We start from the raw sequence: 20,123 nt of genomic DNA, 5'->3' as shown, positions 1-20,123 counted from the left end.
TGCTGTGTAATTATTAGGAGAACAAGCGCAGAGTGTCATTCATTTTGTGTTCGGTAGCCCACTAACATCCACATCTGCGCAAAATGTAAAACTTACACGGGGACAGCCACAATTATTCAGGGTTAACTGAGTCGGTATGACAATGTTATCTGAAATAATTCACTTTATTAACTGCTTTGACTTTCTCTCCTTTTCTTTCTTTTTTTTCCCCCCATTGTTGGATCTGCTTTGAATAGGAAGGGCAGGTCTAAATGAAAAAAACAAAAAGGAGGAAACCAATTTGATAGTACAGTAGTTTGTTCTGGTTTCTTTTTAAATGTCTGCCAGAGCCTTATGTTGAGCCTTTCTTCCTGTGTTGCACACAATGGCATCTCCTTTTTTCATTAGTTACACCATGAAGATGAAGCCTTACTTAGAGGTCCTTGACAAGCCTTAAAACTAATAAATCTCCATTCTTACTTAAACTGCAGTTGGGACAAACTGTGTTATTTGTGTTCATGTTATCAGGCCTGAAAAACTCTCACCTTGTGTAAAATTGATGCTTTTACCACATTTGTGACTCTGACATGGATTAGATAGATGTTTGATGTAAGGTGGGCTTGTTCCTTAGTTCCTCGCATACATTTGCATCACTCTGGGCTTTTGCAGTGCATCAAATAATTGTGTAAGTGATTCTTCTCTGCTCTGATGAGATGTACAAACCAGCTCCAAATCCTACAGGCGCTTTTATCTTTAAAGTTTCATTGCTTCTTCATAGTATCCTCTTGCCTATCACTTTCACTGGGATTGAGCTTTCTTGCACCTTTCAGTTGCGCCGTAGTTTTGCTTTCTCTCTGCGTTTAGCAAAGCTCAAGTTTCCTTCCGTACCTCTAAATGTGAATAATAAGCGTTTCGCTATTTTTAGAGAGGGTCAGCCAGGTCTCCGCTTGCCTTACAAGATGCTTTTCATGGATTTCATCACATCATGACTGTTTTCTGCTTCTTTCTTTCTTTCTTTTATTTATTTTTTTCTTTTTCCAGGTGATTTTGCACATCATCTCCCACCACCTCCTCCTCCTGTCTTCCATTCATGAGCAGCGTGGCTGAGTTTAACAGCGGCAGCCATGGATGACAAGGGTTCGGTGGGGAAGATTAGCGTGTCTTCAGACTCAGTGTCCACTCTCAACAGTGAGGACTTTGTCCTTGTGTCCCGGCTGGGGGACGAGACACCCTCCTCCACTAATAATGGTAGTGATGACGAAAAGACAGGACTGAAGGTAAGGACGGTTGGTGGAGGTAGAGAAGTACGAGGAAGAGTAGCAGGACTGAGTATCATGAGCGTCAGACATGGAGCAACCACAGGTGCTTCTCACTGTGACTGTGCTCACTACTGATAATGCTCACTGTCTGACCTTGATCACATAGAAACAATTACATCAACTGTTATAATTCTGTTAAAGCTATCAGTAGGATAACATGTCAATGTCCTGCAGGCTGAATTGTGTCATGTCTCCATTCTTTTTGTAAGACATTGACCATAATTTGTTATGTTTGCAGTGATAAGGACTCACCACCTTTAGTTTGTTTATCTTGTCAAAAAGCCCTTGACCATCTTTATAAACACTCAGTTTACATCCCATTGTTTGTTTTAACACTCTTAACCATAAAACTAACCATTTCTTATTTTGTTTTTTCGTTTTCATAGTTGGTCTTAGCTTTGTGTGTCTTTATTTTTACTATTTGCCGCTCAAAGCCTTTTAAAGCTTTGTTGACGTATAGACTTCAATGTGAATTGAGAGCACATTGACTGAGAATGTGTTTGTTGAGATTTATCTGGGGTAACATGTGAAGCACTGAATTAGTTTTTAAAGCGCTGACAAGTATGAAGAAGTAAAGGCAAGTGGAAAAAGAAGGATGTTGGACTTGGATCCACAGATCAACTCCTGACGAGGATATGCTTTGGGCATTTTTTGTGTGAGCTGAAAGTATTTAGAAGTGTTAAGAAGTTTATTGCCACTTTATTTTGGAAAATAATTCCCATCTCCACTGAGTCGGTTGCTTCTGTTTGAATACATCACGGTCTATCAAACTGCAGTGGGGTTTACCTGCATGTTGCATGATTTACAAGGAGTTTCCCCTTTTTTTGCACTCAGTCAAGATGGTAGTTGTGTAAGAGAAATGGGGCTGTGGCTTCAAACTTAACTCGCACCCACTGAAAATGCAAATAGTCGTGCTGTGAGACCGCAGGGCGTGGCTTTCTACAAAGAGCGTAAAGACTTTCGAGGCACAGCCATCATCCTTTGTGTGTCCCTGACGGGTTCAGATTTCCTCTCATCTCATCTCCGTTTATCACGATTCCTTTTTATCCAATTCGCTTAAGTAGCTGGCTCACATTTTCATACTACATTCATTATTTTATGTCATCTCTGCACCTGAGCCACTCTGTAAAGGAAGGTTGATGTTACAAATGTACCACAAGATGGCGCCAACATTGCCTGAATGTCACAGCTTCAGTTGATGGGAGGATGTCACTCTTGCACTTTCTGTCATTTTCTATGTCTGTAGAGCAGTGGTTCCCAAACCTTTTGTGCCCAAGGCACACCAAAGGACAAGTAAAAATCTCAAGGCACACCTATTGTGCAAAATAGCCCTTATAACATATGTTATCACTCATATCATGTAAAATATCTGTAAATGTGCATAATTATTGACTAATGCCAAATAAAATGTGACACATACAACTATTTTACTCGTGAAATATTTATTAACGAAATATTTCAAAAATGAATTTGAAACTTTATCAAATTAGGCTTCATCAAAGCAGCAACACATTAATTTAAACCAGACAGGTCACAAAATTAAAAATGAGGCAAAGGAAACTCAGCAGAAATTCAGCACAGAGAACTGTCAACGCAAGGAAGCTGCATTGTCCATGGTCCTAAACTACAATTTATCATTGCAACATTTCAGCAATCAGCATTGAAACATGTGCTATTGTAAATATTTTTGCCTACTTACAAATTAGTGAGATACATGTGCCTGTCGGGGCGCGCAGATTTTTTAAATCCTCGGTGGCACTGAGCAGAGGGCCACTCGCAAGTCCTGTTCATCAGAGAGCCGTGACCTCCTGTTGTTCTTCATGTGAACCAGAGCAGAGAACGCCAACTCACACAGGTAGGTAGTGGGGAAAGGAAGAAGTTGCTCGATTGAGTGGTTGGAGATGCTTGGACATTAGTTCACTAGGAGTTAAGTTAGCATTAGCTAACTTCTCCCGACAGGACGCACTCGGGCTGAGGATTGTTGACACCCCCGGTCCAACTGAAGCCATAAGACGGGTAACTTTCATGATACTGTCTGCTGACTGTTTTTTCCTCTTTTCTTTCGGTGGTGGGTTGTCGGCAGTCTCTGCACTGGTGGTTGGTGGTTTGCTCCGCACAAGAAAGCGCTCCATTTTCCCTCTTGCGTGTTTCTCTGTTTTAATGTTGTCCTTCAGCCTTTGATGTGTCACGGTCTTATAATTCCCACCTGCGCAACTGCGTTAACAGCGAAATATGGGGTTCTCTGAGGATTTTTAAAAAAATAATAGTTTTTTAGGTATAGAATTTGCCTCTATTATGAAATGAGTGCATACAAAGTACTGATATAGTAAATAAAAAAATAATATTTTTTGTGTAGTTGTATATTGCAATAATAACGTTTGGTTGTCACAAAATCCCACGGCACACCTGGATTGCCCCACGGCACACAGTTTGGGAACCACTGCTGTAGAGATTATGACTCAGAATCAGTTAAAGGGTCAGAATCGCTTTGATGAGCATCGAACGTGATGCCTTGGGCTGCCTCCTTGGCATTGTCTGCCTATGGTCAGATGGATGAAATGCAGCACCTTAAACGCATTCACTGTTCACACAACGTTAAATCACTCCATCCACAAACTCTCGGTCATTCTGATGTTATGTTTTGTCTTTTTTTGGCGACACTCTCTTGCACACTCAGTCAGCCCATCAGTCAGGAGACGAGACGAGTCAGTGTGTCTAAACTTGTTGTTTGTTATGCAGGTGATTTCTGAGGAAGGGGTCAGCTTTAAGGTCAGTCTCTTCTCTCACCATCTTTTCCTCTCTTCTCTCTGTGATGTGATTTCGTGGTGATTGTGTCTGTGATTATTTGTACTTTTGTGTATTTTTGCCATGTTTTGATGGCAGAACTATTCCTAGATATAGAATGTAGCTTAGATACCTATCCAGGCTTGTAGCACTACCTACAGATCACATGGCTCACTGTGGCATAATTGTAGCAGATGTGTGAACCTTGATGGGTAGTTTCTTTATAAGCTGCAGTTGTAGTGTCCATCCTGCAGTAGATGAATGCTTAGCATTGAACAAATTATCTTTCACCTCAGAGGCACATATATGTTTAGTTGCTCTCTTTACACGGATAGTTTTTCTTTAATTAATCAGAAATATGACAAAGACAGCAAAAATCAGACAAAGATCCCTTGTGTGTCAGTACAGCAGTGCCCTCTGCTGTCCAAATGCAATTTCAGTCTCACTTATCAGTAAACTGCTGCCACAACAGGCAAAGGTTAGGGACTCGGAATGAGGATCTCGCTTTGTCTCATTCGGTGGGATTTCATAGTTTGTCCAACCTTGAAATTGCACACGGTTGTTTCTTTTTTTTCTATTTGGTAGTTTGGAAACAAGTGCATTGACAGACCGTGCTGGCATTGCTTCCTAGATGTTTTGATACTGGTATTTCATACCTTAACCCATTATGACCGGATTGCTTTTACCTTTCAGATGTTGAGAGACACCCATGTCGCGTCATTTTCATTTTTTCTTTTTAGAAGAAGGTTTAACCTCAATTGTTTTTTTTTTGTTTTTTTGTAATTTCATGTTTCTAGTTTCTTAAGAGGTTGATAAATAAAAGGTTTTAGTGGACAGCTTTGAGTTTTCCAGAAAACCTTTAGGTTTTAGAGCGCTGTTATTAAACAAAGTCTGCGGTCGTAATGGGTTAAGCTGACTTACCTACTAATCACTAATGTTAGATGAAATGTAACCAAGATTCATCTCTGAAAACCAACTCTTGACAAGGCTTCTTTGCTCCTTCAACACACTGCAATCGCTGATTTGTGAGATCAGGCAGATACACGGCACATATCTACAAACTGTGAGACGTTCCCAAAGAGTTGGTGTAGGCGTATAGATCAGCTTAAATTTGATATGTTACGGTAATTGTTGCTCTGATGTTGTCACTGTAACTCAAGCTTGTTACTCTCTCTGCCTCCTTTTGTGTTTGTGTGTCTGTTTGTGTGTGTTTGTATGTCAGATTGTGGGGAATGGAAGTGAGCAGCAGCTCCAAAGGGAGTTAGAGGATGTCCTCATGGACCCATCGGTGGCAGACACTGGGCACGGATCAGAAACAGAAATGGACAGTCTCGGTGGGGGCGACCACGGCCTCCTTCTTAATACAGCTTCACCTGTACCGCCAGGCTCTGACCCTCTGAGCGCACCCCCGCCCAAGTTGGAGATGATGCTTCCTGTTCAGACGGCCCAGGAGAGTGAGCTGAATGAGAGGTCTTACAGAGGTGAGCCAATTTTAAAATCCTTTGAAGACTCGCACAATGACTCTCACCTCATAGATTTTTAAGCCATCCACAGTTGTGTCAGAGGTGAAGTCAGACTTCTCTTCATTGTATGTTGCAGTAGTCCAACTTTGTCACTTTTTAAAAATATGTTCTTGTTAGAGGACTGGTGCCTCTCATTCACTCTCTCCTCTCAGCTGGGCTATATTCTCTCCTTTTTTTTTTCTTCCTTGTCAAGTAAATCAATTTCAGATACGAGTGTATAGCTGTCAGATTACAAGTGGTAAAATCATCCTTTTCTCCCCTCTCCCTTTACTCTCAGCAGATGAATCCTCATCAGAAGGGAGTCCTGGCAGTCCAATTCCAGACGAGGACAGCGTTGTTTTTAGCCAGCTGACATATCTAGGGTGTGCTTCGGTCAATGCTCCCCGGAGTGAGGTGGAGGCCCTCCGCATGATGAGTATTCTCCGAGGACAGTGCCAACTCCCCCTGGATGTCACACTGTCTGTACCAGGCGTATCTGAAGGCACTGTCAGGTAGTTACAACATAAAGATATCGATTTTAAGTTTGAATTCCTTAATTACAAGGGAATTACAAGGCTCACACACAGTGCACATAACTAAAGAAATAAGTGCAAACAGCGTTTTAATGATGTTCTAATAGGCTGCTGGATCCTCATAACAACGCAGAGATCGCCAACTACCCCATCTATAAGATTCTGTTCTGTGTCCGAGGCCATGATGGCACACCAGAAAGTGACTGCTTCGCCTTCACTGAGAGCCACTACAATGCTGAGATCTTCAGGATCCACGTGTTCCGCTGCCAAATCCAAGAAGCGGTGAGCATTTAGTCATCAAGATTGTTTCCTTCTAACTCGGCACATGCAGAATTCTTCCTTGCCAGGGTCATAAAAACCTCCCACGGGATACAAATGGCTTCCATGTAGATACAAGTGCTTGAGCACAATAAGCACAATTTTAGATGATATAACGTAGCGGTTCAGATACACTCTCACATATATAATAACCAGCAATCAATGTCTGAGTTTTTGTCAAGTCATTATGAGTACAAAGAAGGTTGAAGAGGAATTTAAAAAGGGACAAGAGGGCATTCACTCAAGAAACTAGGTTGAAGTGCTGCTGCTGTGCTTAGTGACCTGATTTCTCTCCCATAGAAGCACTCAGTGTAACTAAGACCTTCAGCCAGATGCTACTTTATCAGTCCCTCATCCTTCTACTCTGCCCAGACACCCATCCATTATAGACACTCTCACACCGAAACACCAAATGGTATAATACCTACTGAAATGCACACAGAGATAATCCCCAGTAGTGATGACCACCACCAGACATCTCTGTCTCCGATTCGCTGTTTCTTTTCTTCTCCACCTCACTCTTTGTCATGCACCCACACTTCCTGTCCCCCAGCAACAAACTCATCTACTCTGTCTCCAGCTTTTTTTTTTTTTTTGTTGGTCTCCCATTTGCAGTAGCAAGTCAGTCCATTGGTTGGCTCTTCCTTCAGGAAAAAGCTGTTCCAGTCATATGCCTCTAATCAGCCTCGGCTTCACAGTAAACAAACTTCTAAGACCTTTTAAATCAGTCCCTTTATTCTCTGCAGATTTTAACAATTTGTTTTAAAATCTATTTTGGGCCACCGTCGTCAAGTTTCTTTTCCGGAGTAGCCGAAGGTAACCCTGTTGCAGATCTTCAAATGAGATAATTGAATGTAATTTGAAGCCTTTCTGGCAGAATTATAGAATAACTTGATTAATAATTTTCCTTTAGCAAATGTTTGACTTGAAGTAATTCAGGTGTCGCAGTCTGCTCTTCTTTTTTGTATTCTTTGCTATTTGCTTTCTGAACCAATTTTTTGTTTTTGTCCTTCCAGAGTGGGGCAGTTTAGTCCCTCTCCACCTCCTTTGTGTAAGACCTCCTAATCAGACCTTATGGCTGGTTTGTAACAATGCCAGTTTCCTGATGCAATGCCCTACTGGGTTTCATACCAAACACTTCCTTTTTCTGACTATAAACTCAATGCTTCTGTCCAGAAATGGTATATCTGGAACATTTGTTTCACGTAAGTGATTTGGGATCCTAACAAATAGAATTATAGTTACGGAGAAAGACACAAATCGAACACTGAAGGGTCTCAGTGGGTTTGTTTTTTTTGGGCTGTGACGACAATTAAAAATGTTAAGCTGCATGTTAGTATAGACACAAAGATAAAGCTGCCAAGTAAGAAAAAATCTAATGGTCTCACTAGGAGTCAATGTAGTCTAACAGGAGGCCTGAAGCGTTCCAAATTGAAGGCTGTGTCCTATTCGAGAGGCTTATGCAGTTATTTTCAGAAGAAATCTGAGGGTAAAACCCTTCGCCTCAGAGTTATTTTTCTGCTGAGGTGTGAGCCAAGGCGAAGGCGTAGGATTGTTACTGTTTGTCTGTTATGAAGACACCTCAAAGTTATTTAATTTGGTTTATATGAACAAATCGATTTTTCTTTTTTTCTTGGAAAGCATTTTCTAGATGATCTTAATAGGCGATGCCTTTTAGGCGGAGCTATTGGAGAATCACTCTCTATCAAGTGTGTGTGTGTGTGTGTGTGTGTGTGCGCGCTGCCGTCATGCTGCACACAGAAAAATATTTGGAAACGCTAAAAACTGGGGTTTGTTCGAGGACTGATTTGAGCGCAGAACAACACTTCTATTGTGTTTAATGTAATTATTCCATCAGTAACAGGGGTGGACACCACAGCTTTCATCCTTCACATACACTCCCTGGTGGTCGCTGGAAAAAAACCCAAAAAAACCAAACGCCCTTAGCGATCCCCTGACATCCTTCTACGATAACAACAACATAACAAAGGCTTTGTGTTTGAGGGGTCTCTGCTTTACAAAACAACATTTTCCCTGCACCATCTCTGTCACTGTCCTCATAAGCTCTGCTGTTTAACAGTTTTAGAAATAAAAACGCCGCTGTGCTGCGCACCTCTAGTTTGGAGAGAGCTTTTGCATTATCACACACATCTGTTCAGCAATTAAGAGTCAATGAAAATAATGAATCAAAATAAAAAAAACTTGACAGTCTATAATCTTTCTCCCAACTCAGCTCCTATTTGGGCTTTTGGAGATTGAACAGAAATCTCCAAAGACTGAGGTGTCTTGGTTTAATATTGATAAGAACTATTCATCCGCACTCAGCTTCAAAGGCAAACATGAACAAGAATTTTGGATATTGCTGGAGAGTCTGCTGTCATTGTCAGAAAATAAGCTTTAGTACAGTCACAGTCACAGATGAACAGAGATCTAGTGTAATGCTTCCAATTAGTGATTGCTTTGCTTGGTGCTTGTTATCCAGAACATAGCTTAATGGGACGAAACACATGTCAACTACACCAACTGCAGAACAAGGTGGATTTCTATTCCAAATATGTAGGGTAGTAATAATGGCAATCATTGTTACCATTGTCTACTAAATGACCTCTGTTCACAATCTTTCTGTATCCATCTGAACAAATGCGAAACTTTAATAATCCTGAAATAAACTTTGCAGGAGCTACTCGGGGGAATAGCTAATGCAAAATAATGGCCTGCAAGTCTCGTGCTAGCTTCCATAGGCTTCTGAACCATGTCTTCGTAAGCCTGTCAGTGAAGCTTATCACAGATCTTCTCTATTTTGCATTACCTGTTTGTGTTGTCTGATTTCTTAAACGAGTGTTTTGTTTGGAGTTTACTCTGCGTGTCTCCTTTTCTCCTCCCAGGTGAGTAGGATACTGTACAGCTTTGCCACAGCCTTTCGGCGCTCAGCGAAGAAGGCACTTCTGTCATCTCAGCAGACGGCTCCGCTCACACCTGACAGTGACCTGTTCACCTTCACTGTTAGCCTGGAGATCAAGGAGGATGATGGCAAGGGTACTTTTAGGTAAATTCATATTCAAGCCTCCTTTTCGTTTGTGAAAGCAAGGAAAAAAAGCTTAATAACCGCATTCAGACAGTGGAATTTTTAAAAGGTGGTAAGTTTACGATGTCCTCAAACGTCACCATCAAATTGGATTTGCAGTGGCTCCAGCTTCCAAGGAAATGTTCACCAAATGACTTTAGATTAATCCACCTAATTATCTGTGTGATGCACACCAGCACAGGAACGTGACTCCCTCAGTTAAGGATCAGGTGATGTTCATAGTTTACACACGTTACGGTGACATGTAAGGTCATATAAACACTTGAGTAAATTAAAAAAGAACTGAAAGGAATTACATTAACTGTACAGTGATTCAAAAAATGTACCATTGGAGAGTGTGTTGAGGAGGTCACAGGAGACTGTTATTATGACCATTTCTATAAAAGAATCACACACAGACTTTTCACAAATTGCTATGTCCATTCCAGGAAAATTGTTACCTATTTTCTTTTTACATAGCTACAATTTTACAAAATGTCCCTGAAACAGCTCACAGGGTTCTTGTTTTGATGCGAACACAGGGAAGCATGTTGAATGTTGTGAGCTGTTATTTTATCTAACCACGTTCACATTTTACTGCGTTGTCTCCCAGAGTGAAAATGCACTTGTGGTAATTAGTGGTGTGGCGACAATTCACGTGCAGGCAGTGAGTAGTTGTGATATCAACAGAAAACAACTCTTAAAATGCAGGAACCAGTGACTTTAAACTCAAAACCACACTTTATAGGGTTCCCAGTAGTAAACCCACCAAGTTTAAAGTGTATGGGATGGATATTTGTTTTGGGAAGTCTCTTTCCCACAAACGTACACACAGATAACACTCACACGGACTCCTGAATATATAAGTGAAGCAGATAAGAAAACAGAAAAGAAAGTTCCCGTGTTTGCTTTTTCCAGCACGTCTTCCCTGACCTTTATTTTAGGATTTTGTTTTTCCCATAAAACTGAGTCAGTTCCGCGTTTACAAGCAGCCGTAGACCTTCAGCTCGTATGAAAAACAAAACAAACTTAAATATACCCGTTTATTCTTACCCAGCAAATATTTCCTCCTCATTAGCTTTTGGTTGATTACTTGTTGTTCTCTGACTTCCAAACAGTTGGCTTCAACATGCGAGTATACGTTGCCTCATTTTGTATACTAGCAGTCTTTTCTTGTAACCATAGAAAATGATCTGAACAATAAAATGTAGAGTTTAAGTGTGTCCCACAAGGGTTTGGAGGGTAAAAATTTGGAGAATGTTGATTACACTTTCTGTCAAAACGGGGCTCTTTATCATCTCCAAAAGCCGAACAGGAAATGAACCAGAGCAGGACAAGAGCCTGTTTGAAAGTGGTTCATATATAGATTTAATATGAGAAATGGGTCTGTCAAACCGATGTCTAAAGGCTTTTTTTTGTTTGTTTGTTTGTTTGAGTTAGACTGGGAGACAGTCCAGTAAGTTATAAATTCCACCAATCGGCTGACACATGTTGATTTTATCTTACTCTTTTGGCAAAAAAAAAAAGTCAGCACTTCATGTTCCGTATCTTCCTGTTTCTGATGTAAAGTTTTAATAGTTAAGAGTAAACTGAGCCTGTTTTTTGTAAAAATGAATATCTACACTTTACTAATGCAATTCTGCAATTTTCTTTCTTTTCTTAATAAAAATTAATTTTCAGCGCTGTAGCAAAAGACAAGGACAAACAGAGCTTCAAGCTGCGTGCGGGACTGGACAAGAAAATTGTCATTTATGTTCAGCAGTCCTCCAATAAGGAATTGGCAATCGAGAGGTAGAATAAAACACACACTCACACCATATATTTTCACTATATATGTATATTTATATCTGTACACTTCAGTGTAGTCAAATCTGTTATTTTTTCCATCCTAACAAACATCCCCATAGCAGTAGGTGCTTCTGTAGCACAGTCGCTAACTGGAAGGGAAGGTTGGTTAGATGCAGCAGAGGCTGTTTAGTCAGCATTTCTGGTATCTGATGGCAACATTCAAAGTCATTGTTGCTTCTCTTTAAGTTTTAACCAACTGCAAGAAAGTTTCAGGATAGAAGTGTCACTGCCTTCAAATGGTTAACTTAGACCTCAGGCAGATAAAACCAAAAAGATATCGCTAAACATCAGAAAAGCTTGTAAAGCGATCAAGGAAACTGTTAAAAACAAGGTCACAGGAATGTAGGAGTTCATAGTTTCGTCTGTCCTGCAACAGCAGAATGATCTGTGACAAACAGACAGATGATCCCTTTATTTGCCTTTAAGGTAAAACTTTCTGCTTTTTGACTTGTCATTGAACTATGAGAAATTGAATGTTATCGATTAGAAAATCCTATTTTCTACAGTGCTACAAACCATAATGAGGCATAAGATCGCAATTACTCAGCTGAAATTGATAAACACGCATTGTTGAACATCTTTGCAATCGCGTGTCGGCTTATGTCAGGGTTTAAGTGCTCTTGGACAGTTTTAAGGTTGTGATTGTGGGGAGTCTGTCTCAGGGGCCTCATTTTCCACGTTTGAATAAATCTCTTTAAAATTCAAACATCCCTTATAAACTTCCATTCTAATCTAGGGGTATTAGTGCTTCATGAGCTGAGAAAAGATGAGAATTGAGGTGACGTGTTTAGCTTTCTTCTTGCTCTGGACTGTGTAACACGGTCAGGAAGATGGTTCCAGTAATTTATGTGGTGTTTCTGAACTGGTTGTAGACCAGTTGCTCTTTGATTCCTGCTCAGTTTTTTTCCTCTTTCTCTTTTTCTTATGTAATATTCCATTCTCATACATCTCTCGCTTCCATCCCCATGAGTATATATCTACTGAATATGTGTTTGTGTTCCTCAGGTGTTTTGGACTCCTGCTCAGCCCGGGGAAAAATGTGAAGAACAGCGACATGCACCTCCTAGACCTGGTGGGTGACTGCTTTCATGAGTGTGTGCGCGTGTTTATGTGACTTTGTGTGTGTTTGCCAACTCGCTCCACCTTGTGCCCCATCAGGAGTCAATGGGAAAGAGCTCAGATGGGAAGTCTTACATCATTACAGGAAGTTGGAACCCCAACACGCCTCAGTTCCTGGCTGTGAATGAAGAAACGCCCAAAGGTAAGGGCCAGAAAAATGTGTCCAAGGTTTATATAAGAAAGAATTGTTCCCAGCAGTTATTATATCCGTGGTTTATATTTACCAGCTAGTTCGTTGTTGATTGACTCCAGGATATGACAGAAGTTTTCAAATCCACTGGTTGCGTGAATTTTTAAGTTGAGCTGGGAAGAAGCCTTTAGTTTTAAAATTACAGCCACAATAAATCAGTAGGGAAATATACTGAAGTGTTGGTTTTTATTCTATTTTGATTCAAATGTTAGCTGTAAATTGATGATGAAAGTGACTCACTGACTAGGGATGATGTTTTTATATTTTTATCTTGCTTTTCTAGATAAATTCATGTACATGACTACAGCAGTAGACCTGGTGATTACAGAGGTGGAAGAGCCGGTCCGTTTTCTCCTGGAGACCAGGGTCAGGGTGTGTTCTCCAAATGACAGGCTGTTCTGGCCCTTCGGCAAGCGCAGCTACACTGAGACCTTCTACCTTAAACTACGACAGGTTTGTCAGTGTAACTACAGTATATATGTCAGCTGTGACCTGCAATGGTACAGAGTTGTCTGTTTCTTCAAGTGTTCCATTTTCACATTTTCTTTATTCGATAAGACATTCAAAACTAACACACACATATGTAAACCTGGATTTAAATCTCTTCAAGTGCAAACTGGAAAAAGGAGTAGAATTACTGGAAAATACTAAATGTATTATGCAACTCAGAATGAGTGTAAACAGTGTAACCAAACTTGTTCAGATGATGGTGTTTAGCTTTACAGCATTTTAACAGTGTGTTAGCCAACCCACCCACCGGATCCCACGTCATACAAAATTGAAAAAGGTGGAATGAAGAGGTTTTAAGGCTGTAAAAGGTCAAAAAGCTGCAAAGAGCAATGCTGTTGCATCACATAAGGCAAGAGAGAAATACGGGCAGAAAGGACGCTCTCAATGCCTGCTGTTAATTTCCAGCTCCACATCAGAGCTTACACCTTTACACGTGCCACTCCAGAAGTACTTTCAGGTCTGATGCAGTATTTTATTGAAGGATAAATAGAAATGGCTTTTCATTTGGGTGAAATCAAAGTAAGATAATGCAAGGCAGACCTGGCACTTAATCAGGACCAAACATAAAAAAAAAAACAAAACATGTATTTTTATAACTGCTCTAACTGCTATAAATGTTGAATGAGCCACAACAAGCTAAGAATCACGAATTTCTCATACAAAACCATTGTAAGACGCTCAACTTTCAAATAGAAAATCATCAGTTTGTGACTTTGACGACCCTGGCTTTATGCTGTACATACCAACTAACACAGTGATTTGACGCATCCCTAAAGTGTAATGCATAACCAAGCCCTCCTCTCTACCGCATCGCATTTCCTGGGGTTTTATCAGATGTCTTCTCTTGTCAGATGGAGCGGAAAGAACGGAAGAGTCCTGCCTCTGACACACTTTATGAGGTGGTGAGTTTGGAGAGTGAGACTGAGAGAGAAAAAAGGAAAACCACAGCCAGTCCCAACATCCTTCCTACTGGGCCTGGTACCATGGCTCCTTCGCCACCTGAGGATGATGAAGAGGAAGGTGACTGACTCTTTGCTTTATTTTTCAACACCTTTTTAGAAAAGGCATACAGTACAATGGAAGCGCAGAAATATGCTGTGAATCAAACTCCTGATAGTGCAACATTTACACTTTATGAGCCATATAGAGTTTACCTTTTAAGTATAATCACATAGAGCTGCAGAATAGGCCTGACCCGTACAGCTCTATGTAACAGTTGTAACTTTTTTAATCGCCTATGAGATGCTTTAAAGTAAAAAATCTCTGTGTGAGTCCTGCACATGTACAGCCACACACATTAGTTTGTTGCTTTGTCTTAGAAGCCACAAAGACCCCATCACAAGCCCACAAAAATGTCAAGCAACTGTAAAGCTAAGCCGTGTGTTTTGAACTGCGATATCCCAGTTACTGGGAGGTCCGGTACAGTTTCAGGACTGGGAACCTGCAGAACAACATTAGGATGTATATCAAACAACATGCGACGCACATAGTTTTAAGGTTCACAAACTTTAACTATGGCCCACATCCAGCACACTAAAATGAAAGGGACACTACATGAAAGCATAAAGTCAAACAAGGTCAATAACAATTGATTGCTCAATAATCCGAGCCAGTGTGTGCTGTGTGCTTTGAAATGATTAGTTTTCAAGCAATTTAGGTGTCTTAGTTTCACTAAACTTGACCAAAGAATACAACTCTGTCCTGGGTGGCACCAGATATAGACACGTAGTCCACAGGAGTTGAAGTCATGTGTGAGATCACTCTGTTACAGAACGTTTTGTACTGTATCCTCCCAGAGTACTTAGCTGTCAGTGGTCTGTGTGTTTTGTGTATTTGTGTAAATGTGAGTGCTGGCAAAGAGTATGAGGGGCAGAAAGCATAATTTAGTCCATTTTTGTATCTGTGTTTTTATCTACAGGCCTTTCAGTACAGTTTGGTTTCACTCTTCGGACACTGTGTCCAGCGATTGCTGCGTAACTGTTATTCTAAAAAAATTCTAGGTCCCATTTATAGACGATTGTTTTTTTTCTTGAAAGTTCATTAAAGACCAAACAACTTTGGGGGGGTAGAGAGCTGCAGTTTAGTCTTAGTGTTATGTTGTGTTCAGAAGTAGTAATACTCAAGACTCTGGAATTCAATCTTGTTATATCAGCGATAATTTATAACAAAACAAAGCGTTGTTTTTTTTTAAGGTGGAGTCTAATTGGTAGAATCAGTCAACACAAAGTTTGAAACCAGCAACACAAAACTTTTTTTCTTAGTGAGTTAACATTATAAATGTATTGGAAGCAGAACAATTGAATTGAATCAACTCATTTCACTCGCACAAGTAAAGTTATGCTGTGGAAAATGTGGACTATTTAAGAAAGTAGTAGCCAGGATTTGTTTTTTTACTGTACAATTGGTACTGTGGATCTCACATATTTTCACTCTTATGTGCGCAGATAATGACGAGCCCTTACTCAGTGGGTCAGGTGACGTTTCGAAGGAGTGTGCTGAGAAGATCCTGGAGACGTGGGGAGACTTGTTGTCCAAGTGGTATGGATTTTTTTTTTTCTCTCCTCTTAACTTTGCCCTTTCCACCCCTGACACTGGCTATGTTAACATGCACAGCAATGTTCTGATATTAAGAATTTACTCAGACTTAGAGGCTACCAGGTAAACAGCATTTTCTGAAAATCCCAACCCGAATACGTCCATCTTCAGAGTAAGCAGTAGGTGAATTAGTCATGTGGAGTATGCCCCTCTTTCTCAGATAATGAAAAGAGAAGAAAATGTAAAGCCTCCTAAGTCCTGGCATTTACTCATGCCATTTATTGATGCTTGTGGTAAAAAAAAATTAAATCATATGAAATGATGAGCCTAGATTAACCTTTGAAGATTTAGGCTACGTGCCCACGACAACGCTCTGAAGTATAAACGCAGATGTCCGTTTTTTTCTCCACAATTTATCTGCGTTCACACGAGCGTTTTGGGGTTGGATATCTGTCCATCCATGGGAACAGTGAAAACGTATAAAACTCATAAAACTGGCAGTTTGCCGATGTAGTATGCAAGTTATCCCACCATTCGGAGCTTCTCCCTGGCCTCGTCCACACTCGTCTCTCACTTCGTCGGGTCTCCTCCGGTGCGTTAATAATGTCCAATATACGCTGGTATCGTCTCATATGATGTAAGTGACTCTCGATCAAGACTCTCGCCATTTGTTGGCATGATTCATTCATGGTATTTAACGCGGCTACTGCTAAACGTTCATCCATATTGTTCTCATATACCAGGCTCAAATTTGCCGCAAGAACGTCAGTTGGCTGCTTCCAGATGCGCGTGCAGAAAGAAACGTGTGCAAAAAACGCATTTCTGCGTTTTGAACTGTTCATACGGCGATGAGAGGTTGGATCGTTTTCAAGATCTCCACTCTGGAGGGCGTTTGCGTTTTCTCCGTTTTGAACTCCTAAAAACGCCGTCGCCGTGTGAAAGATAGGCACATCTGTCGAAATGTTCTGCGTTTATATGTCGTTACCGTTGTCGTGGGCACGTAGCCTTAGATCTAAATGTCTGGTTTATCGAGCACTTTAAACATCAGCATTTTATTTGTGCTTTGATCGAATGAAAAAAACAATCAATTACCTGAGCTGTTATTCCTACTATATTACTACCAATGAGAATGAGAGACGACCTGTTAACCTTTAGATTCATTATTACGGCATTATGGCTAAAGGCATTGTGAAAACGTTGGATACAGCAAAATGTGGTAGTGCATCTAACAAAAAAAAAACAAAAAAGAAAAAAAAGTTAGGTACAGCAGTGCAACCGATGCAAAAAGTTAGTTCATGTTTTCCTTTTTTTTTCGCTCTCTGGAAAAAATGCTACAAGATCAGTTGTGTGCTTAATGTTCCCTCTTGTCTGAACAAAAGTGCCTAATGCCTAAACAAATAAAGGAATCATAAGACTGCACTGTTCTAACATAGGCCACTATGTTTGTTTGGTAATTTTATGTGTGTGAGGGAGTGTGTTTCATGGCTTTGTGGGTTGTAGCACTTCTCAGAGCTCAGAAAGGCGAATTATTTTCCCCCGAGGACATCGTCTGGCCTCACTTACATCACATGCATGCACACTCATGAATACAATTTCCCTTTTGATTCTCACAGAAAATGCCACATATTGCATAACCTGCAACAAAAAAAACAGAACAAACTAAGTAAATCGAGAGGGATGAATTAAAAAAACGAGGGACAAGTGAGAGAATTATGTTTCCTGACGTTAGGTAGGGAGCAGATGGGTACAGCTGTGCCTCCGAGTATGGCATCTCCTCTCTGTGTTTCTAATTCTGTGCTTGATACTTATTAGCGTGCTGGCAATACCTGAGTTCTTTCAACGCTTCGTATCACACCCAGAGATGGTGTTTTCCCAACAGATAAAATATTTAAATGGGGGAAAAAAAAGAAAAGAAGGAAAACACTAAACTTGTTTTCTGTTTGTTTAGTTATTTTGTCCTCGATTGTTGTAGCACCCTGCTCAAAATAAGGTGGTGGTGATCAAATAAAGCTCGGCTAATGTAAGGGGAAAAAGTGAAGGGTAAGGGATGAGTCAACTGTCATCCAGTTTCTGAACAAAAAATATCAGATTTGAGACTAATCTTTGAATCCTTGATTGATTTCGTCCCTTATGATAAGTTGGACTGGAACTTTAGCGTGTAAATCATCTCTATGTGTTTTGTTAGCTTACATAATTCCACATCATTCTCATGAACTTGGCCTCAATTGTCCACACTCCACGGCCATGTAATACACTGGTTATGGGTTGAAACGGCAGACAAGTGTGCACAGAAACATTGCATGTGCCAAGCTACATGTGTTAAGGCACACAATAAGCAACATTGATAGAAATGAAATGAGCCTAGGTGTAAAACCACCGTGGTTTACTCTCCTCTTGCCCTTTTCCCAGGCACATGAATTTGTCAGTGCGACCCAGACAGCTGCCGGCTTTGGTGCGGAGCGGCATCCCTGAGGCGCTCCGCGGGGAGGTGTGGCAGCTCCTGGCAGGGTGCCACAACAATGACCACCAGGTAGAAGAGTACCGCACTCTGATCACAAAGGTAAGACCACACAGAAGCGTTATTGATTTTATCAAGACATACCTCTCATTTTGTTGGTGTCGGGATTAGAAAAGCTGCCCTTCAGAATATTTACTCCACAACAATCCTCCTGTCTTTTGGAGCTCATCAAAATCTCGAAATCTTTGCCCAAACTTAATTAGATACTGAAGTAAACTGCTTCCTAAAGCAAATTTGTAATCTCATTTCTTTTACATATTTGAATCTCTCTTACGGAAACAGACATAATTTGTTTCTTTTTTTGTTTGTACTTGCGAGAGAGCATAACTGTTACTGTTATTCTCCTTGGCAACAGTCCTGCTTCATATTTACTTAATAAAGAGAAGACCTGAGGGGCCTCCAATGGCAAGATTTCATCAGATTGTATCTCTCGTGCTCTTAAGCTTGTGATGGTCACCACCATTGCCGTGTAGATCATTAAAGTTGATTACTTTTGGTGTTGTGCAAGTTGATGACATACAACTATACGTCTTTTCAACAAACTAAATGTCATGTTTATGTACATTTGTTAAAAGAAAGTCCCACTTTTCTTTTTATTTAATAACGCTGTTGTGTTTTAGCCTTCACCGAGTGCATTTATCAGTATCTACACCGTCTCACTCCTTATTTTGAATATGAATCTTTTAAGGCAAGGAAACATACAGTATTTGAATAGGCAAGCTACGTATGCAGCAGTCAAGCAAAAGACCTTGTCCATTGGTAGATTGGGCTTTTGATCTGCATTGATATTTAGATTTGTATCTAGACCTTTTAGATCTCTGTCTGACCATGTGCTCAGAAATTACATTTAGATGTCACATTTTTAATTGTTCCAGATTGTGACCTGCTCACTCACAGTGTGTATTTGTAGCTCTGTCTGTTTGGGCTTCTGTCGACTCTTTTGATAAGACTTAACCCTGGTGTATGCGCCCCGCCTGCATGCTTAGAACAGTCTCATTTTGTTGGCCACTGCTCTGTCTGCTCCTCTTATGTAAAAGCAGCATCTCTGGCAGTAAGATGGGTCCCAGGTGGTGGCAACATGCTGGCTTTTACCTTTCCTGCCCTCTCCTCTCCTCTCTTACTCAATTTTTTTTTTGCACTGATTATTAAGGAAGAGCAAATGAAATAGAAGTTTTTTCAGCAACTTACAAACACAACAGCTGTTTTTCTGTTAACATGAATGGTGTGAATGGAATCCTTCAATCAGACAACGATAACAGTGAATGCTGCTATATTGATAAGAACTGGACAGAAGGTTTGATAGGAATTTATTGCAGAAGCACTGCCAACAAGCCCACAGAATAGGGAGGAGACGCGTACAGCTGTATCTGACTATGACAGTGGATTTGTTTGGTTTAGTCAGCTTAGTCCAAGACTTAACAGAGCAGCCAAATTAGAGTTATCATCCTTCTGTTCTGTGATATTTAGGTGCAAAGTTGAATTTTTATTTTTATTTTTTCAGATTAGTCTTATTTATAATTCCATGCCAACTTGCAGAACTTCTTTTATCTACTTGAATGCAGCTGCACCCCATTTTGGCTGACGCTGCCTGTACAAGTCCAATCCAGTCACACAAAACCTCATGTTTTTGTCTCATTGAGGGATTCGACTTTGCTAAACTTCTCACCATCGATAGTTCAAATTTTTTTGACCAGTTTTCTGTCGTTATGAATTCAAGTTATATTGATGTAAGAGTTGACACATTTATGTGACACTGGGGGAAAAAAAGGTTGTTAGTGAGGCCAAAATTGTTCTTTTTGCATGATATCAAAGCTCTCAGGGCTGAACTGACACCCAGGTGGTGGAATTGAGAGTCCAAGTTGAACTCTCCCTTTAGCTTGACTCAGCTGTGCATTTAAACACAC

At 40.5% G+C, this 20,123-nt stretch overlaps 1 protein-coding gene across 4 annotated transcripts in view; it reads left to right on the top strand.

The window, feature by feature from the left end:
• rabgap1 (RAB GTPase activating protein 1) overlaps positions 1–20,123 on the top strand; it is a 66,563-nt gene that overhangs the window by 6,980 nt on the left and 39,460 nt on the right. Inside the window, exons 2-14 of one of the 4 annotated variants that reach the window (XM_075456439.1) lie at positions 1,021–1,256; positions 4,038–4,067; positions 5,305–5,563; positions 5,886–6,096; positions 6,225–6,399; positions 9,321–9,481; positions 11,180–11,290; positions 12,353–12,419; positions 12,506–12,608; positions 12,940–13,109; positions 14,018–14,186; positions 15,611–15,704; positions 18,111–18,261. In XM_075456439.1, the coding sequence (XP_075312554.1) occupies positions 1,104–1,256; positions 4,038–4,067; positions 5,305–5,563; positions 5,886–6,096; positions 6,225–6,399; positions 9,321–9,481; positions 11,180–11,290; positions 12,353–12,419; positions 12,506–12,608; positions 12,940–13,109; positions 14,018–14,186; positions 15,611–15,704; positions 18,111–18,261 (1,854 nt within the window). In that variant the 5' untranslated portion in view covers positions 1,021–1,103. Of the gene's footprint in view, positions 1–1,020; positions 1,257–4,037; positions 4,068–5,304; positions 5,564–5,882; positions 6,097–6,224; positions 6,400–9,320; positions 9,482–11,179; positions 11,291–12,352; positions 12,420–12,505; positions 12,609–12,939; positions 13,110–14,017; positions 14,187–15,610; positions 15,705–18,110; positions 18,262–20,123 lie in introns of all 4 variants that reach the window. The other 3 variants (XM_075456438.1, XM_075456440.1, XM_075456441.1) reach the window with 3 other exon arrangements.

Source organism: Odontesthes bonariensis, chromosome 22, assembly GCF_027942865.1.
Source record: "Odontesthes bonariensis isolate fOdoBon6 chromosome 22, fOdoBon6.hap1, whole genome shotgun sequence".
NCBI classification, from domain to species: Eukaryota; Metazoa; Chordata; class Actinopteri; order Atheriniformes; family Atherinopsidae; genus Odontesthes; species Odontesthes bonariensis.
This window is presented reverse-complemented; position numbering and strand designations above follow the sequence as displayed.